This window comes from Lissotriton vulgaris, chromosome 6 (genome assembly GCF_964263255.1).
Source record: "Lissotriton vulgaris chromosome 6, aLisVul1.2, whole genome shotgun sequence".
Lineage (NCBI taxonomy): Eukaryota > Metazoa > Chordata > Amphibia > Caudata > Salamandridae > Lissotriton > Lissotriton vulgaris.
Window position 1 is genome coordinate 967,744,468 of NC_141694.1, and position 20,695 is coordinate 967,765,162.

Sequence of the window (20,695 nt, forward strand, 5' to 3'; positions counted from 1 at the left end):
TTTGTCTAATTAAGGTTAAAAAAATATATATATCTTTAATCGTGTTCTGGCTCACTTACGTTTTGGGTTTGGTTTGCGCTGCAGAGACGATACGTCACGGTTATGCGATGCATCATGAGGCGTCTCACGGGCTACGTGATACGTCACTTAATAAAGAATATATTTTACAGCTATAGATATTAGCTTTTAAAAAACCAATGAAATTCACAGAAAAAACCATAGGTTATAGACCATATATAGTTAGGAATTTGCATTTACAAAACCTTGAAAATTCACTGAAAAAACCATAGGTTATAGACCATATATAGTTAGGGATTAGCATTTAAAAAACCTTATTTTATTTGCACAAAACCATTGAAATTCCATATATAGTTAGTTGCACTAACTATATATCGCGGACCCGCAATCCACTGCTAATGATGTCACATATTACATCATTCATGACATGGTCAGTGACATCACTGATGACATCACAAATGACATCACTGATGACATCACTGATGACATCTCAAATGACATCACTGATGACATCACTGACATCTCATTTGACATTACTGATTACATCACTGATTATATCATTTATGTGATAATACATCTTCAGACTCTAATATAACCTTAGATACACTCAGTGTAAACAGGCACTCACAGACTGTCACACATCCATGGAGTTACTCACACACCTAGTCAGTCATGCAAAGAATCAATCACATCTCCATTTCCTCAACTATACAGTTATACACACCTTACTTATTCAAACATATAGTAACACATATTTACTCTCTTATACAATCCTTGATACAAGTTCACAATGATTCATACAGCCACTCACACATTCACTGGCTCTTATGTTCAGTTATTTATATATGTCAACTCTCACATGGAGTGTGTTTTACATATGTACTTACTTTGACATGTAGCACTGAGATATCCATTCACTCACCAATATACTCATGCACACAGTCAACTGTCCATACAGCTGTTTCTACATGCACTTTTGAACCCATACACCTAGGGAATCAACTGCTCACACATCTATGCACAGAGTTATACACCTCCCAGCCACCCACACACATACTCAGTCTCCCATACAAATACTTGGGCAACCATTCAATAACCCATATAGTTACTGATATAGCTACTGATTTAAACATGCAGCAGTTTACAGAACAACATAAATAATGATTGCCAAATTAAGACACTTTAATCACTAACCCATACACTCAGTGAGACACATTTAATCATTCTCTCATACAGTCAGTCATGCACCTACTAAATCCTTCATCCAGACACTTATACATCCACTCATTCTTCAATATGTAAGACATATTTTAACTTTACAGAAACATACAGTCGCTGGGTGTTGTCATCAGTGATGTCATCAGTGATGTCATCAGTGATGTCATTTGAGATGTCATCAGTGATGTCATCAGTGATGTCACTGACCATGTCATGAATGATGTAATATGTGACATCATTAGCAGTGGATTGCGGGTCCGCGATATATAGTTAGTGCAACTAACTATATATGGAATTTCAATGGTTTTGTGCAAATAAAATAAGGTTTTTTAAATGCTAATCCCTAACTATATATGGTCTATAACCTATGGTTTTTTCAGTGAATATATATATATGTATATATATATATATATATATATATAAATACACATATATACAAACATATAATTGATGTTTTAATAATGTACTTTTACAATGTATATGACTTTACCTCACATGCATTTGCGTTATAATGGCATGTGTGATAAAGTCATATGCATTGTAAAAGTTTTAGAAATGATGTCTTTGTGGAGTAATAGTCCCACGTTATAAAAATTGCAGAGTGATGGTATGCGGGATGTTGGTTTGCGGAATATCATCACATATTCCCGTGGGAGAGATAGTTCCTTTCTTGCTATTTCCGTGGAGGCGGGCCTTGTGTCCAGATGTGCGTGGCGCGAGACCTGTGCGCAACAAAAGTGGAAAATCTCCAGTGTGCGCTTCAGGCGTCACCGGAAGTTAAGGCAAGATTACATTTCCTGCACAATGGCCCCTGTTTGCGCTCCTTCCGGCCCTTGGGAATAGCGCCATGCCTGACCTCCATACAGTAAAGCAGGTGCACGTCACTGGGAACGCGGGGCAAGCACACCCGGGGCTGGAATGTACAGAACATGGGAAGAAAAAACTATGAAATATTGGGCACAACGCTCACTTTTTTTTCCCATAATCCCGCACCTCGCACACACCCACGCCCACAACACACAATATGAGACATGGCATGAAGGGCGGAACGCACCACACGCCCCCAGCGTATGTCACGCCCCAGCACACGCCCACAGCACAACGCAGACACGCCCACAAGGGACTACTTTGCTGGCACAGTTCTTTTACCTTTTAAATGTATATGATGGGCATCTGCATAGCCTATGTCCTTCTGCTGCAACTGCCCTTTCCAACACTGTATTGGGTGTTGTGATTGGTGCTGTGGTTCCTGAAATTTCCCGCCTCAAAGGTTTGGGCTCTCTCTTTATTATATTAGTATAGATATATAGTTAGGCTCAGGTTTCACTTGTACAAACCGTACAAAGTGAACTTAGAGGGAAGAAACACCAGGTCGCCCTTCACTCGGCAAACAATCAAAAAACATAAAGACTTGGTTTACAAGGCACCTCTTTTCAGGCTAAACAATTTCAAACGCAGGTTTTGATTCATAAAATGTAAATATCATATACACTGTGTGAATGTCCTTCACTGGGTGATGGTGCTGGGTGATTGCTATTTGTGCAATAAACTCGGGATGAATTGTCCTCCGTCTTACCCCACACAGCGTGTGGGGTAAGACGCGCGACAATTCATCCCGAGTTTATTGCACAAATAGCAATCACCCCCCAGACGTTCTAGAGTGCTCATGAAGCAAGCAAGCTATACCTATTAAGTCATGTAAATTGCATTGAACTTGAGCTAAACCGCTGTGGGCACATTATAGCCTATATATTTTTATACCCATATCAAATTTTTTCACTTTTTCTTACTTACACAAAAACTTTTTAGTTACAAACTAGTGAAACGTGAGTAAGGTGGGGAAGTTGTGCCCCCGTCCTGAAGAAGGAGCACACGCTCCGAAACATGTCGACGCACACATGGGGTACTGTCCATTAACACGACAGGTCTAACCTCGCACTTCACTTCTTTTTAGTAGTACCAGCCCGGGGTTGTGAATAAAAAAAATTCCATTATACCCACGAGCCAGGTATCTTTTTAACTCTTCACTAAATCCCACCACTCACATAAGTATCCCTACCACATGCACCAAACGCACCACACATAGGGGGTCATTACGATTGCGGTTTTTCCGCATCCTCGGGGCCGGCGGAAGACACCGCCGGCCCCGAGGATGCGGAAAAACCGCAGCGGACTGACCAAAGACCCACCGCCACATTAGGATGGCTGGTGGGTCCTGGTTTCCGTCCGCAGCTTTTCCGCCGTGGTCGGATTACAACCGCGGCGGAAAAGCTCTAATATGGTGACGGTGTCTTCCAGACACCGTCCACCATATTAGGATGGCCAGTGAGTCATGCTTTTCCACGGCGGGTTTTCCGCCGTGGAAAAGCATACGGAACTTCACTGCGGGGGCCCGTTGCGGGCCCCCTAGGTGAAGGGGGGTGGGGGGTGCACATGGGGGGTACCTATGGTACCCCCCTGCATTTGCATGCAGAAAGCGGCAGGCACCGCGCGGTGCCTGCCTCTTTCTGCATGCAAATGCAATGCGTGCATTTTTAACATTGCCGCGGGTGCAGCTTGAAGCTGCACCCGCGGCAATGTTAAAAATAGAGGATGTGACCGCCAGGATGGCGGTCACATCCTAATTTCACAGGAGGGAACTCCGCATGCCATGCGGAGGTTCCCTCCTGCTCTGGGGTCGCGGACGGACGCAAGTCCGTCCGCGATCCTAATCGACCCCATAGTCATTACTATAAGTACTCCCGCGTAGTCGTAGGTCGTAGCACGCCGCATCCCCCTAGAGGGGTGCGAAGACCCTATGATGAAGCATGACTCCAAGGGGCCTTTTGGTGTGTGAGGGGTATTTTAAGAAACACTAAGTGCTCCCACACCACTGTGGGCAACACTTTTCTCAACACTGTCAGTAGGATTCCCTTTGTTTATGCATTTACATACCTGACCACGCCTCCAGTGTATACAGCTATACAAAAATTGCATAGACTGTCCTCAGACATACACCAGGAGACAGGTACTTAGACACTATCAGGATGGTTCTGGAATATGCTAACAACATGGTGTTGGAAGATCCTTATCCTTTTGGTTGTAGTTGCTGGTATCATTTTTACATGTTGCCTTTGCATACACTGCCCCCAGGCTTGTTGCAACTATTGTGTAAGTGTTCTGACACCTAAACAAAAAACATTGATTCATGATACTAATGCTGCAATCATGTTGCAGAAACACATTGATGAAATCATGCAGATCGACAGGGGTATCTTTGAATACTGATCTGGTGTGCATCAGCTTATAGTGATTCTTGCCAATGTTATTAGTGTCTAGATAGTAACATAAAATACCTAGTGAAGGCTAAAAGAAGGGTCTGTTGGAATAAAAAAACGTTTTAGCTGTGCTGTTTATGTGTTGTACAACTAAAGTTAATATTCAGGGCACCATTTTATCTTTGGCCGCTATTTTGAGCTATGAACAAAACTAATTTCTCTCTGTCGAATGCAGCTGTGATAGTTTTCATTTCTCCAAGGTTGGGCCTTGCTGTACTAATGAATACACTGTGCTTATTAGCGCATACCTTTCCCACTAGATAGAGGCCTTCTCCCACCAGTCCAGCGGTGGGCACAGACAGAACAACCTTGGTGTAGAGATAGTGTGCGCCCAGTCTCAGGATCAAAACTCATCCTCTGCACCTTCTTTGTCTAGCTGCATCCAACTGGAAATTTCAAGTTAGGGCGTGTCTTCAGTGGTTCTGAATTGCACATAATGTATCACCATGCTTGCTGAAGTCAGTCCCTCTGCAGCAATCCTAGGAGGTTGGTCAGACTGGAGTCCTCTCGAGTGTACCTGAATAAATATACTTGGTTTGTATTCTCTACTGTCTGACCGGCTCTTCATTTATGTGGAAGGCTGAGAGGGGGTCGCATGTGACCCGGCTGGTCCTAATCGGGTCACTTCCTTCATACATGCATATCTACTGTTTCAAAAAGTATTGCCATGCACGACACAGCTCAGGGGCTAGAGGTGTCTCCCTAGGTAATTAGACAATATGCAGTTGTGTTTTCCGTAACATTCCATGGCAATGACATCAAACATATTCAAACCACTTCATTCAGTTAACTTTATTCGGATATCCAAGTATCCACAAAAGTGCAATACATAAAAATAAAACAATGCATTAAAAAACAGGTTAATATTAAAAAGATCACCATAATGCATATACAAAGGCCAAGATTTATAGATCAAACATCGACTGTCTTGCTCGAACAGCTATGCGCAAAAAAGTGCCAGTGCGAAAGATAATTTCATCATTGTACAGGGTTAATAACAACAGATAAGCATTTTCCAAGCTAATAGGTTTGCGTTGTCTAAAATACGAAATTAAAAACCATTTAATGTATTTCATATAAAATTTACAAAAAAATAAAAAGTGCAAGGTGGATTGTACGCTCGTGCCATCACACGGGCAAGGCATGGCATCAGAATCATTATGATGGCCAAGGGGGAAACAAAGTGCAAGTTTAATGGTACCAGCCCTTAAACGAAATAGTAAGCCACGCTCCCAGTGACTCATCGGGAGTGTCAAGTAGCAGTGCAGTGGTGGGATTAAAAAAGCGAGAGACAAATACGAAGAGACAGTTTTCTTCAAAGATTCCCTGTGGACTCTTTCCCTGGCATGAAGTGTGTACAAAGAATTACGCATGTCAATTTTAGATGGGAGAACATTGGAAGTATAGTTATTAAAAATACTCCCTAGGTTAATACTGCTAAGACTTTTATACACTCCTGAAAGCCAGGGAATGCCATGCACTTATCACAGTTCATACAATCTAAAATAATATCTTTTGTGAGTAGTGCAGCAGGGTTCTTCCAAATAGCGAGCCAAAAAATAGCTGGTCGTGCACGAATAAAATCTTCAATAAAATTCACGCCCAACTCTTCATGGCAGACATATTGGGAGGACGAAATGGGAACGCAAAGTATCTTCCTAAGGAACCTGTTCTCCTCATATTGTATGGGGGAGCTCTTAGCGAGGCCCCAAACCTCTGCTCCATATGTGGCAACAGGAATGCATTGGGCTTTATAAATCTTTAAAATAGCCACAAGGGAAACTGTATTTTTTGGGCGGGGTAAGCTGAGGATAGAATTAATGGCCTTTGAGAACCTACGCCTGGCATACGCAATGTGTTCGGTCCAGGAGTTGTTCACAGCAAAGACCATCCCTAAATATGGGAAACTATTGGTCGACCACAGCTTATCAGTGCCCACAGAAATACAGCCTAGCTGACGTTTCTTGGGACCGCAGGACATAATAAAAGATTTTTAAAAATTAGTTTTTAGATCGAGGGACTCCATATAATCAACGAACCCCTTGACCAAAACACGTAAGTCATTCGGGGTGCGGCCCATGATCACTGCGTCATCCGCATATAATAAAACAGGGAGGGGTTTACCCATAATTTTGGGGACATTGTGCGTGATTTCAATTAGGGTTTTGTGCAGCCCATTAATATAAATAATAAAAAGTAGAGGAGCCAGCACGCAGCCCTGTCTTACCCCCCTGTGGACCTTAAAAGCTTTCATCACTTCACCCCCCTGGCCAATCCTCACACAGGCATTAAGATCTTTGTGCAAAAAAGCTAAAAAGTGCACAAGAGATTCATCCAAACTATAATTTAAAAGGACTGTCCAGAGCTTTGATCTATTCACAAGATCGAATGCAGAGGACAAATCCATAAAAGCAAGATAAAGTGCTGATTTACGTGCAATGTTATATTTACCTAGGACAAGGTTTAGATTGAGGCACTGTTCAGTGGTTCCTACTTTGTTATGGAAACCTAACTGACAGTGTTCCAAAATACCATTGTCCTCAGCCCAGCTTACAATCTTATTGTACAAAATCCTGCCGAGAATTGTTATGGTATTATTGATAAGGGAAATGGGTCTATAACAGCTCGGTAAGTAGTGGTTTCCCTTTTTAAAAATGGGAACGATAATACTTATTCAAACCACTTAACAACCAGTAAGCTTAAAAAAATAACCTAAACATCACGGATAGGGGGCATGGGGTGATGTATGTGGGGACAAGGGGAAAACAGTCCGGGTTCGCCATCTCTCAATGCAACCATTGGACGAGATGCTATCCTCTCAGTTAAAACTAAGTATCGAATAGTCCACATCATTCTATATATACAGTGAAGCGCCACTGGTAATGTCTTCATAGCATATGTGGTCATGGCTGTTCGGGTATAAGCTAAACTGTAGCGTCAACTTCAACATTTGTCTCAGGGTAAAATGACGTTTTTGAGGGTGGTCGAGTAATCCTAGTTTGTCCTCCGATCGGAGAGATGTCCCCTCTGCTGTGGCCAAAATGAGGATGAAGTGTGACCAAGCTTTTATAGACGGTGGCCCTCTGGCCTTCCAGCGCCTCATAATTAGGCGTTTGGCTACTATGAAGCAGAGGTCCAAAACCATGTAGTGACCCTATGCCTCTTTTCTCTCTTGATTATGTTATACTGATCTCCCACATGCATGCAAACTGTCAGTCAGTGCAGGACGATAGGTGCTGATTTATCCCCTCCCAATACTGCATGTCCAAAACATATGTAAAATATCAATGTCCGAATGACAGCAGCAGGGGCATGCTGATTCCAGCCTAAGAAAATAACAATTGATTTTCGCCGGAGTAAGATACACACTGTCAATAATGTAAAGTTGTATCAGCTAGAATTTTGCATTCTGAAGAACGTATGTGGGTCCCACCAAATTCATGCTTCATTCCTTGGAGGTGAAGGGATGGGAAATGTCCAACTCCCAGCGATAGATACAATTTTGAGAGCGCCATCCTGCAGAGAGTTCTGCTCCATATAAGGTTTTGCAGCATATGTTCAAGTGAGGGGAAGAAACACGGAGGAAGATACAGTGCAGATCAGTGAAAAAATAAAGAAGATGTGGAAGTACTATAATTTTTGTAAGGGCTAATCTCCCAGCAACGGAGAGAGCAATAGACTTCCAAAAAGGAGCTCCGTGGAGTGTGAGTGCTGGATCCGGCATTCCGAGATCAAAGAGAAACAAGCAGGATTTTCCCCAATTTACGGGCAATCCAGATACACGGGCAAAGCGAGTGAGGAGGTCCGGAATGACATATGGGACAGAGCACACATCTCTAATATATATTATCAAATCATCCACATACAGTGAATTTTCATGCATTTTCCCACCCAGTGATTTTCTCCAGGTTCCTGCTGAATCACGATCCATCACTAAACTGATGATCCATATTCTGCTAGATACAATTTTCCTACAGCTTTCCTATGTTTAAGCTCAAATGAATCTGTTTTTATCCCCTCATGAGTATAGGATCACCATTGAAACTGTGCAGGGCTATGTGTGTTTGGAGAAGATGGTCCCCAACACACCAGCCCATTTTTTATTTACATAGATCTTTATCCACAATTGCAAACGGTGAACCTGAATCTGCAACAATCAATTTCTCAACCCCACCTAACTTGATTTCACAAACTGGTTTACTTCTACATGACTTGCTTAGAGCACTCACTGTTCCCGCCGGACCAATGCCACGAGCGTCAATGCAGAGAGCACAATCTCTCTTGTAAGAAGTAGATCATTCATTATCAGAGACAATACTTTCTCAAACTACATTCAACTTTTTCTCATGCCTGTTGTTCCTACAAACCAAAGCTAAATGCCCTCTAACACCACATGCATTTCTGCTTAATACCGGGACAGTTTTTACTATAGGCTAATTGGTCCTGATTGACAAGGTAAGTCAAATATTTATTCTGTACTGTACGAATATGGCTCTTTTTTCCGCAGCCCGCCACCTCGCATGTTGTTACAATGCGGTTGGTACCACGACCGCGCTGTAACAATGCATACCATTACCCTGCAAGTTGTAACAATGACTTGCGGAGTGGGGCACTAGATGTTGGAATAGTATAATTTACTATTCCAACTCCAGACTGTGCGGACAGTAGGGAAGGTGTTGGATTTTAAATCCAACACCTTCTCCCCCCTCCACAAGTCGTTGTTACGACTTGCGGGGTAATGGTATGCGTTGTTACAATGCTGTTGTGGTAACAACCACATTGTATCAACATGCAGGGTGACGGTTTAGTGGTGGAGGTTGTTTATCATCCTGGGCTAGCTTCCAGCTCCTCTCCACTTCATTCTACGTCTGTCATAATATACCAAAAAGAATACATAGAACATGATGCTGTATTGTTGGAACATGGAAGAATAAACAAGGTGTGGAACTCCACGTCATGCTTTCTATATTACGATAGACGTTTTTGAGAAAAATTAATGACATCAAACTCCTATGTGAAATAACATCTACATTTATTGCTAGAAAATAATGTTGCTCCTAATAGCGCATTCAACCTAACCAAGAATATAAGACGATTTATTTGAAAAATACCAAAATGCAAATCTTGTCTTAAAAATTTAGAAAAAGCTGGAACAGTAAATAACTCACTTGTTTGAAGGAATATTTAATGGACAGGCGCAGGGGTGGCAGTCATCAGCTGTCTGTTGTGTAGGATCTCCATAGAAACCAAGAACACATCTTTCACAATAAGGACCATATGTATGATGCTTGCAGTCCTAATAAGAAAAAGAATAAAGTAGCATAATTATAATTTGCAGTCTAGAAGCTGGTACAGTAACATCTGTTTTAAATACTAACGCTAATCAGGCATGTATAAATGTTCGAAATGATCACCTGTGAAACCCACAATTGCCAGAATTCAGCCCAAGGACCCATAGAAGTTTCTAATGAAATTGTTATTATAATCAGATTTAAGTATTGCCCGTGTCTCTGATATATTGCATTGGGCAGACACCAAAGAAAGCTCCAAGGCAACTTTTCAACAACTTTTGAAAAACCTTTTGAATAACTTAGACAGTTTTCGCTCCACCAATTCAATGTAAGGAAAACATGTGGTACAGGGAGTTGTAAGTAGGATTTGGCGTCCCTTCCTGTTTAAAGGATGCCCGGACTGAAGTCATTGGCCACTGGTGCCATTTCAAATAGGTCGATTGTACAAAGCTGGTTCTTTAGCAAAAGAGAGCGACAGAAGATATTAAACCAAGCATCTGACCCCAGCAGACCGTAACTTTCCCCTCAGAATAATTTTGAAAACAATTGTACAAAATTATACACTTTACAGCACATTATATATAAGGAAACGTTATAAAGGCTTGAAGGCCTCTTTGAACTGTCACTGATTTGATATTCCAAGAATTCACTCATATCCTAATAAGGAGAAGTTGTTAAAAAAATTATGGGCATATGGTAAGTCTTACAAGCAAACACCGTTAGTTTAAAATGGGCTACAGCACCCTTCTTATAGTCTACCTCACATTTCTCAGAGGTATTGCAAAGCTGTCTATATGCAGCAAAGTTCTATGCAGTGACTGTTGTGATACATGCATCTCCAGAAGGTGAGGTGAACATCAAAGAGCAATGGAGATCAAAGAGATGGGGTGTCATAAGAGGTGAGAGAGGGAAGTAAGCACAGGCAGTAGAAGTGAAGCACTATTACAGACCCTCTCTCCCTGCCCCATGTGATTCAAACTTCCGAGCTTCGGAGTTTCCCCTCAGAGAAGCAATCCTTCTTTGTTTCTATCCCAGCATATGTCCATTCTCACAGTCACCTAGCCAGAAAAACTCCTCCCTGTGTAGGCAGTCCCACTAATGGAAGCCCCAGGGCATACATCTAGTACTGCCTCATTTTTTAACAACCGCTTCCCAGCAAAGAATCACAATTGCAGGGAATTTTAGCAGCTGTGTCTGATATAGACAAGTTCCTAACATCAGTGCTAATAAAGCACACCTATGGTGTGGCACGCCCAGTTCCCCCATTTCTTCACCATTCAGTATTGAGAGCCATCTGGACAACCACTGAAGTTGGGCTGATATGAAATACAATTGTAATCTGGGACTACAATCCCCGAGCTTGTGTTGGGCATTGTAGGGTGCACAACAAGACCCAATAGCATCCACCATCCCATATCAGTTCTTGAAGTAAGGTGTTCCGCCCCTCGAACCAACTCTGTGGGATCAAAACTGGCCAGTTACTAAGATAATATAACACACAAAGCCGGTTCCCCATTTTCGATAATGTGTCTGTTGCCATAATGGGCAACTTTAAGGAGCACCAAATACCACACTTTCTTTCCTTTTCTGATGTCCACGTCAGTGTGGTATAGTCACACTTCCTGGTAGTTAATAACTCAGTGTTCCCATCTGATGGTCAAGCGAGAGTCTGCCAATGGGGGCATTAGCAATTAGAGACCGGAAAGGCATAAGTATCGCCCACTTGGTGCAGAAGCCTGACACCCACCTCAGAGCCTCAAGTGCTTTCACACTCCACCTGATGGCAGTTTTCGCATCTCCAAGGTACAGAAGCATGTCATCCACGTAGAGCGATATCACGTGTTCTCTGTCTCACAATGGTATACACTTTCCTCTTCCCTCCTTTCTCATTATACTTACAAATGGTTCAATTGCCAATACAAAATGCATCAGTGACCAAGGGCATCCCTTCCTAGTCCCTCTATTAAGTCAAAAAGCCTCCGATGTAGACTGTCCAAATCAAAACCTGCCTGGGCACCAGCACACACAAGGCTAACTAATTTGTTCCATCCAGTTTCCAAATTCAAACTTCTCATGACGCCAGAAAATAACCCCCAGTAAAGTATGCCAAAGGCTTTAAGCAAGTCTATGGACAATACCCGCGTGGCAGGAGGGTGTCTAGCTGAAGTCTTACTTAGTCTGTGCAGTAACTTAATGTTGAAGTAGGCGTTGCTTTGGTAAATTAAATCATTCTGGCCTCGATAAAATAATTTGTACAGATGCACCTGGAGATGATTTGGCCAAGACCCTAATGAGGATTTTGTAGTCCAGCATTGAGAGTGGTCTATACAAAGTGTCTTCCATGACATCTCCATGGAGCTTATGAACTGAAACAGTTATAACCTCACAGATGGTGTCTGGCATGGAACCACATTCCAGTATACCTGCATACATTGCGGAGTTGAGGAGCTAAATATGTCATGTATGTTAGATAGAGCTCTGCTGGCAGTCCATATGTCCTGGGTATCTTACCCCTGGCAAGAGTCGTAATCGCCTACTTAATTTACAGTTCCAATATGGGCCCACTCAGACTCTCATGTTCATCAGTTCCCAATCTGGTCAGTGGCACCTTGTCCAAGAAGGTCTCTATTTCCTCCCTTTTGTAATTGGAGGATTCTATCTATATAACTCCGGTGTTACTGGGGAAAGACCTCGTGGAGAACACAGTCTCTCCAAGCGCAGTTTTTATCAGCATCACTGGGTTACACATCCCCTCTGACTGTATCATCCAAACCTTAAGTTTACCTGCCCTACAGTCCTCTGCATGTGTGACATCTACATGTTTGTGGCATGTAACATCCTTTAACTGCTCTATGACAGGAGCATATTTCTCCTTTTCTGGAAATGGTCCCGGACCAATCAAGATGTCTCCTGGGAGGTTCCTTTCCAATTCATGTATGTTATCCTCCAGTGCAGTAAATGTTTCCCCTAAATACTTCTTAACTCTTATTAATTGTCTCATGTAAAACCCCTCACCATCACCTTAAATGCTTCCCATTCCATATTAATATGATGTTGTGTACCAAGATTAATTAAAAAATACTCTCCAATTGATTCACCCATTTGGTCCCTAAAGAATGGCTCATGGAAGTAGGAATCCAAGGGTCTTCCTTTTGGGATGAGAGTCAGCTGTCTCCCAAAACAGTACCCATAAGCAGAGGATTATTATCCAACATAGTGCGGGATAAATACTCTGTGACATTCTCAGTAATTGCTGAAGAAAACATCCATCTGTAAAATCGGACATGTAGATTGTGGACAGGGAGAATAAAAAGAGTACTAACATTTGCTAATGTTTCCTTAATGCCATGCATCCACTAATCCCGAATGATTTGCCCACTCATAGAAGTCAGGTGCCAATTTCACTCCTGGGGAATCAGCCAGAGGGGGCACCGATCAATTTATACCATAATCTCTGTCAAATTACAGTCCTCCCCCAGCATCATCAGGATCTGCATATTCTGAATCATAAATTAGAAAAACTGCATCTGATTCACATTCAGGGCGTAAATACAGCCTATCAGTATGACACACCATTGAGCTTCAACCACATCAGGACATATCTATCCTCTGTGTAAATGTGTACTGCAATATTTTCTAGCTACTGTCCCAGGCTGATCCAAATTAATGTTCCTCTGACATCTGAAAAGTAGCCAGTAGCTTGGACCAGTCCCCTCAAGTGAATGAGTAACCTAATCACCTCAGTTAGGTGGCTTTCTTGCAATAATGCCTTATTTAACCCACATGCCTGAAATAGGACAATTTTCTATATCTCTTGTTCACTGACCCTATACTCCTTACATTTCAGATGATAAACGTGTCTTTAGAGATGTTAGCTCTCATCAGGCTGATGCATCCTAGTACTTCCTACCCATTATCTAATGAGGGGATAACAGCTCGCCCCTATATAGCAGGTGATGCATTAATAGAACACAGACAAAATTTGGTTGCGTATAACAGAATGGCAATGATCATCTGTCCAAAACACAATATAAAAACAGAAACGGAATACTGAAATAAATTTTAAGGAAGACTCCCAAGGCAATAATCTTGGGAGTTAAGAGAGTGTGTGGCCTACAATATTTTCTGCTCTGGGTAGTGCCAGTCCTCCCATCCAAAAGGATAACAAGTTCCACCTAAGGTCAGGGCCCAGAACCCCCAAAAGTTCCACACCTACCTGATGACACTTAACGTTCAGCTGAAGTGCATTTATTTGTGTCCACCTTCTCCTTTGCAAAGACCCTGGTACCTGTCAACTGCACTTATGGTCATCTGCCTATCTTGGTGTGATGTAGCCTCCGAATGCCTACTGTTCAGGTTTGATGCACAATTATGACCACTATAAGTCAATTGTTTTGAGAAAAAAAGTGTATCCAGTCACAAGCGCTGCTTCTCTTTGTTTTTATGACGAGGTCTTAAGATGTTTTTTAAATATTCATGTTGTCCTACACGGTTAACATTTTGAACATGGCAGCCTGCGATATTCCCGCTCTACATTTCTAGAGCTACTCCCAAATCCCAGCAAGACCATCATAGTGTGGTTCTCCACTATGACTTTAAGCCTGGCTTGGCTTGGCACAAGAGCATTCATTGCAGGTCCACTTCCGTCAATTTCCTCTCCACCTCCAGGAATTATGTCCTGTGCTGCTGCACCTCCATGGTATAGTCAGGAAAAATAGAAACTGTAGTGTTCTTGACCTGGAAGCAGCTGACAGGAAGAGAGCATTGCTGATTGAAATCCCAGTCTCAATAGTGGCGATAGTGCCCAACCACTGAGCCTGGTTGTGCTCCAGCACACTGAGGCCTGCATACTCTCTCCAGCACCAAGAATGGTGGCAGTCCCTTGGATGCTAATTCTCTTTTTAGCAATTCCTCCAGCTAAGTCACCATTTCTGCCCCCTCTGTTTTCCCCACCATCCTGTTTCTGATACTGCAGTTTTCAACTTCTTACACCCTCCCGTATAGCAGCCCCACCTTTTTATTAAGTTCTTCTCTTGGCTGTGTAGCAGCTCTACCAATGGATGTACTACTTTAATACTGGCCTCATTGTCCTTGCCCTAGAAACCAACTTTTGGTGATCCTTGAAAAGCACTCCTAAGTCTACTGCAACTTTAGCAATCTTATTCTATAGTACCTCGAAGGACTTATTAATAATATCAAAAATGTAGTTCAGTGTGATGAAGGGGGATTCCCTATGGAACACTGAGGCGAGCAACAGCACCTGGTCAGGCAGATTGCTAGCCAGTTCCGACCTGCTTTTACCATTCACTTCTTTCGTGGCTGTTGTGTGACCCATGTTGCAACAATACTTCTCCCGTAGGCTTTTTACAATTTTTTTTTACATATTTTCCATTGTCTCAAGCTTCTGTACTCATGTACTTGCCCCTGGCTCATTGTCGACAAGGCATCCAGTGTTCAACTCGCATTGCAACTTTACCTACCATTGCCTTCAGGACCATGTTTCACTGTGGAAGCTACACATGGGATGCCAATACCAGGAAATAAATGACTGAGTATCTAAATGTTCTGGGGCTGCAGGAGTCAGTTCAGCAAAGTCAAGTCAGAGCAATGTCATGATCACAAGGGCCTGAGCAGTCCACAATATTCAGTGCAATTCAATGACCTGCAGCTTCAAGCTGCTCTCTCTGCATCTTGAGAACTGTTAGGACAAGCCAAGCGGGAGAAGGCAAGACAGCAGCAAGGAAGATCTCAGTCACTTTTCTCTGCCTTCAAACTGTCTCCCTTGGCCCAATGCTCACATTTACCCCTGCTCATCCAATGGAGCTCCCTGGACAATTCCGGCTCCACCCAGGGACGGCCCCCACGGGTTGGGCCCTCACTGCACTCCACCTCTGATCATCTCCAATCATGAGGAGCCTGGGCATATGTCTCACCTCAGGGGCTGTCTGAGCCACTCCGATCGCTCCAAATACTCCTCTGCAGACCCCAGCTCCTCAGGCTTTTTCATAACCAGCCTCACTCACAAATGACTCAATGCCAGGCTCCCTGTGCTGCTCTCCTCATGTTGGCGAGCTGGTCACAAGGTCCCACTTCTCTCTCGATTCCCCACACTCCTTTTGCCAGGTGCCCATCAAGGAGGGGGCAAAACACCCCAAGCTGCACAACTCCTCCACTGACCTGGCTCAAACCCGCACTTCAGGGTGAGCTCAGTGTTTGACCACGTCGGGCGGTGTTTTGATATACAGAGCCTCACCATCCACATGGGCCCCCAAACTATATCAACGTCCTCCATGGTCGATCTGCACCACCATCACAGCCATGGACAAGCTGCCAGTGTGCCCACAGATGCTGTCAATAAGTCCACTAGCCACCATCTTAAGCATATATATTGGGAATAAAAAGTAACTAGCCAGAGCACCCTAAAACAAGGCCATCTTCCTTCGACGCTGGCCAGGCCCTCCCTTATTTTCAGCCTGATGAATTTTTTTTTTAATTTCCATCTTTGAGTCATGGCTTACTAAACCTCAGTCTCATTATCTTAGTTTGCTATGGTAGATTGATGCCTATGACTACCAATGGATGGTTGGTTATCATCCAAGGTTAAATTTAGGAATGTGAAGTAAATGGCTAGTATGTGAGAAAGTAAAATACTCTGGAGAAGGAATTGTGTTTGCCTGAATAGAAGATATTGTTTCTTGTCACAGAACTTGCTTATTCAGGCATCAATCAAATTAGACAAAGGGTATTAAGGGGTTATTGCGTCACCCACATCTTTTTTCAACAGAATGTCTTTCACCCAAGTATGTCTTGTGTTTATCAGGTCTGATGACTAAGTTATTATCCCCACCCCAAATTCTGGGAACTTCAAATTAGGCCACTTTAAAACTAGATGACTCAAATATCTGACTCATTCGAAGTAGGCTCATAAAAGTCACAATGTTCAAATTTCTTGGTTCCAGTCTTGTATTACAAAACTATCCATCACTCATTTGGATCTGTAACTACTCTCTCAAGTTTGCCAGGCAGGTTCCAAAAATAATTGATACTCATTTTGTGTAAGAGTTCTGTGCCTACATCAAGTGTTGGGAAAATGATAAGGTTCTCACAAGCGGACAATGTCAAAGTGATCTTACATTGGTCATTTCCGAACTCTAAATGGTTTCTGATTAGTGTGAAGCCCACTAACATTCCATAATGCTATTTTAACCCCATCGAAATGATGATTGAGAGACCTTAGAATATTGACAGTATTTATGTTGTAAAGGGCCTTCCCTCCATCTTAATTTCGCCCTCCAAGAGTAATGTGTAGTGTTACACAACATAAAGCCCATCTTTCATGGAGAAGGGATAACACTGTTTTCCTAAGAACACAATTATTCCAAGTGCTCTTCATATTTTCCACCCTTATGTGTGGATTAAGCACATGGAGAACAATGGCTTTCTAGATGCCAGACTGTTCTCCACAAAAACAGATTACCCATTAATCTTGTCTAAACTGTGACAACACTATCTGCTGCTTTGATGGTATTAGCTTGTCTCAATCAAACCTTATTCTTTTTACTTCAAACTGAAAGAGGTACACAGTAAGGTTGCCACTCTTTTTGCTCTCTATATTGAGCCAACAATCCAGTCTCCTAGTAAGACATAGGCTATTGTCTCCATCTCTCTCATACGATATCTCTTACTTCAATGATCTAAACATTAAGCTATGCATTTTCACCGACGATAGGGCCATAATGACATCTGAGGCTAAACTCGAAATTGGAGCCATCACAGCACTAACTCAGGAATTTGAGTAAAAGTCCAGGTACAAGATAAATATCACGGACACTAAGATTGTGACCTTGATATTACCACTCTTACCAGTTTCTCTAGTCATCTTTGGAAAGACGTCACATGCTTTGGCCAGTCCACAGAGGGTCTGAAACCTCAAAAGTTCAATATATTCAAGAACTTACTTCTGAACTTTGCAGGGCCCATAACCACCATCAGGCTATTGAATTTTCCAAATGTCTCATACCTCTGTAAAGCAACGCCAGGCTATATTCCATCTTAATTGTTTTTTTAAAATAGATCCTTCATTTGGAAGTTCAAGATTTCTAGTCTCGCAAATATATGTTTAGACTAAAACTGGCAAGACAAAAGGACAGGCCCTGTTGGGGATGTTTTACTATGTCAAAAACAAACCCAAATACATAGTTCTAGAAAAAACACACTTGTAGAGATCAATCTCTAGATTAAAGGGGACCCACAATGTTATAATAAAAAAAAAAATGTTGCAAGATTAATCAACAATGTGTAGATATGGATATTAAAAACAGTTTATTCCTTACATAAAAACTTACATAAAAAATGCCTCCCTGAAGGTTACAATCTTATTTCTATACAAATTATCTCTCTTTTTTGTTTTTTTTTAAATTATAACATTGTGTGTCCCCTTTAATCACGAGATTGATCTCTACAAGTGTGTTTTTTCTATAATTATGTATTTGGGTTTGTTTGTGATATAGTAAAACAACCCAACAGGGCCTGTCCTTTTGTCTTGCCTATTTGACCCCCTCCCTGTATAGTAAATAGGGGCACCTTCCTATATTTTTCCTGTAGACTGGGCCATGGTGGTGTGTCTATTTCTGCCTTGCGTCGATGTATGCATGTTGGAGAAGTGGAGAAGTGTGGCTCAATGAATAGACCGGCAGACCCTGATGCATAGGTGTAGCCCGGGACCAGGGTTCAATTCCCCGCCTCGGCGGGTCTTGGGCTCAAAACTCCACGGACCTGATAATTCTCGCCTTGGTGCCTATTTAAATCATGGAGTCCCAATCTGCAACTCTGGGCAATAACTTGCTTAATCTTCACAACGGCCCCCACAACGCTAGGGATGCCTGGCCTCCACCTTGGGGGTGCCCAGGAGTGGACGCCTCACAGGGTCAGCCAAGATGGGTTCCACAGCGGTATTCGTACAAGCACCTTGAGACCCTTGCAGGTGAGTAGTGCGCTATACAAGTATCAATTTACATTTTTGATGGCGTAAGGGGGGAGCTTTCAGAGGGGTCAGACAGATGATGTCACACCACTTTTAAAGTTCACAGGCTATCACTGGTAAAAAAATTACTGTATCAGAGGTATAACCATGAATTTTCTACCAAATTATATTGCCCTGATTATGAGTCAGGCGGAGCAAAATAACCGTGGAATCCTCCTCTGTCCGTTCATGGCTGACCCTGTAGTTTCACACCTACTTTTCCAGGAAGCAGGAACAAACAACCCAATTTTACCAGCCAGAAAATCTGACTGCAAAACTCACTTGAGGCTTTGATTGGAATAGCAGTCAGGCCACAAAAGCCAGGTGGACCTGTCATTCTATTGTAGCAGAATTTAACTCCCACTTCCTTTCCCTTCCCCCTCCTAGGCTTACCTCTCTACGCCCTTCACTCCAAACAGAAGCCCCCTCAAACATTTACCCACTGCTCAGACCATGTAGTAAATGGGTGTGTAAAACTCCTTTGAATATGGGATATCATGTGGAACACCACACATTAATTCTGTGTTCAAACAATTATTCGCCATCCCTAGTGGCTGTATGGTACTGGCGCGGAGTTATCTTGTCTGGAGTTTGCATGGAACCGGTACCGAGTGACTCACAACAACCCTTACCAAAGTTGAATACTACATTTAGTGGTTAACCTGTCTTTTTATAGCATTCGAAGACTATTTCATGCGAATTCTAGTATTCAATAGTGTTGTTTTTGGGAAGGCTAGTGCATGAAGACTTCAGATATGTGAGTGGTACTTCTTGAATACTAACAGAATACTAAGCACATACTTATTTGTAATCACATACAGCCTGATTCATCAAGCTGAATTCCGCTCGCAAAGGGCGAGATTCTGAGAATCTCGCCCTTTGCGAGTGCGATTTTTGCATATGGGATTCATCATCCCAAATGCAAAAATCGGTAATAGCGATTTCGCTATTTTGCGATGAATTACATTTAAGGAATCTCTATTTGAGATTCCTTAAATGCAATTCATCATCCATTTAAAAATTGCGAAATCGCAATTTCGGCCCGCTATTTACCGCGAGGTCAAACCTCGTGGTAAATAGCGAAAACTTAGAAAAATGCTTTTAAAAGCATTTTTCTAAGTTGCATGTTGCACACACACATGTCCTTTGGACATGTGTGTGCGCAACACCTGTTTCAATTTACATTTAAGGGGTGCTACAGGGTGTCCTTTGGGCACCCCTGGCACCCTTTAAATCGATATCTTATTTGCGATTTTGGCCCATAGGAATGAATGGGGAGTTATTCCTTATTTGCGATTAGCAATTTGCTAATCGCAAATAAGGAATATGTAGGAATCGAATTTTTTTTGCGATTCCTACATGAATCACGTTTTGCGAGCCTGTAATAGCGATTCCTTATGAATCGCTATTAAAGACTCGCAAAACGGGTCTTTCATGAATCAGGCTGTTTGTCTTCATTTACAATGCAGAACACTTACTGAATACAAACAATTTGAATACTACGGGACTTTTACCAATACTACTATTAACATTCTATCCAAGCGGCATGCTGAATGGTAGATCGGTGCCTTATTTATTATACTATTTTTATGCCTCATTTATTATACTACAGTGGTGTTTGTGTAGTGTAGGGTAGTGCTTTAGGGCTTAGGGTAATGCTGGGGGATCGTGCAGGGTAGTGATTGAGTGGGGGGACCGGACTGGGGGTTGGGGGTTGGGGTAGGGTCGTGCTGGGGGTATTGTTTTACGGTTTAGGGTAGTGTTGTGGTGTTTGCCTAGAGTAGGGTAGTGTTTTAGGTTTTAGGGTAGTGCTCATGGTTGTGCAGGGT

At 42.4% G+C, this 20,695-nt stretch overlaps 1 protein-coding gene across 7 annotated transcripts in view; it reads right to left on the minus strand.

Moving 5' to 3' along the window:
- LAMA2 (laminin subunit alpha 2) overlaps positions 1 to 20,695 on the minus strand; it is a 3,858,378-nt gene that overhangs the window by 1,897,182 nt on the left and 1,940,501 nt on the right. For all 7 annotated transcript variants that reach the window (XM_086927001.1, XM_086926997.1, XM_086927002.1 and 4 more), the window contains one exon: positions 9,722 to 9,849. In XM_086927001.1, coding sequence (XP_086783127.1) covers positions 9,722 to 9,849 — 128 coding nt within the window. The remainder of the gene's footprint in view (positions 1 to 9,721; positions 9,850 to 20,695) is intronic.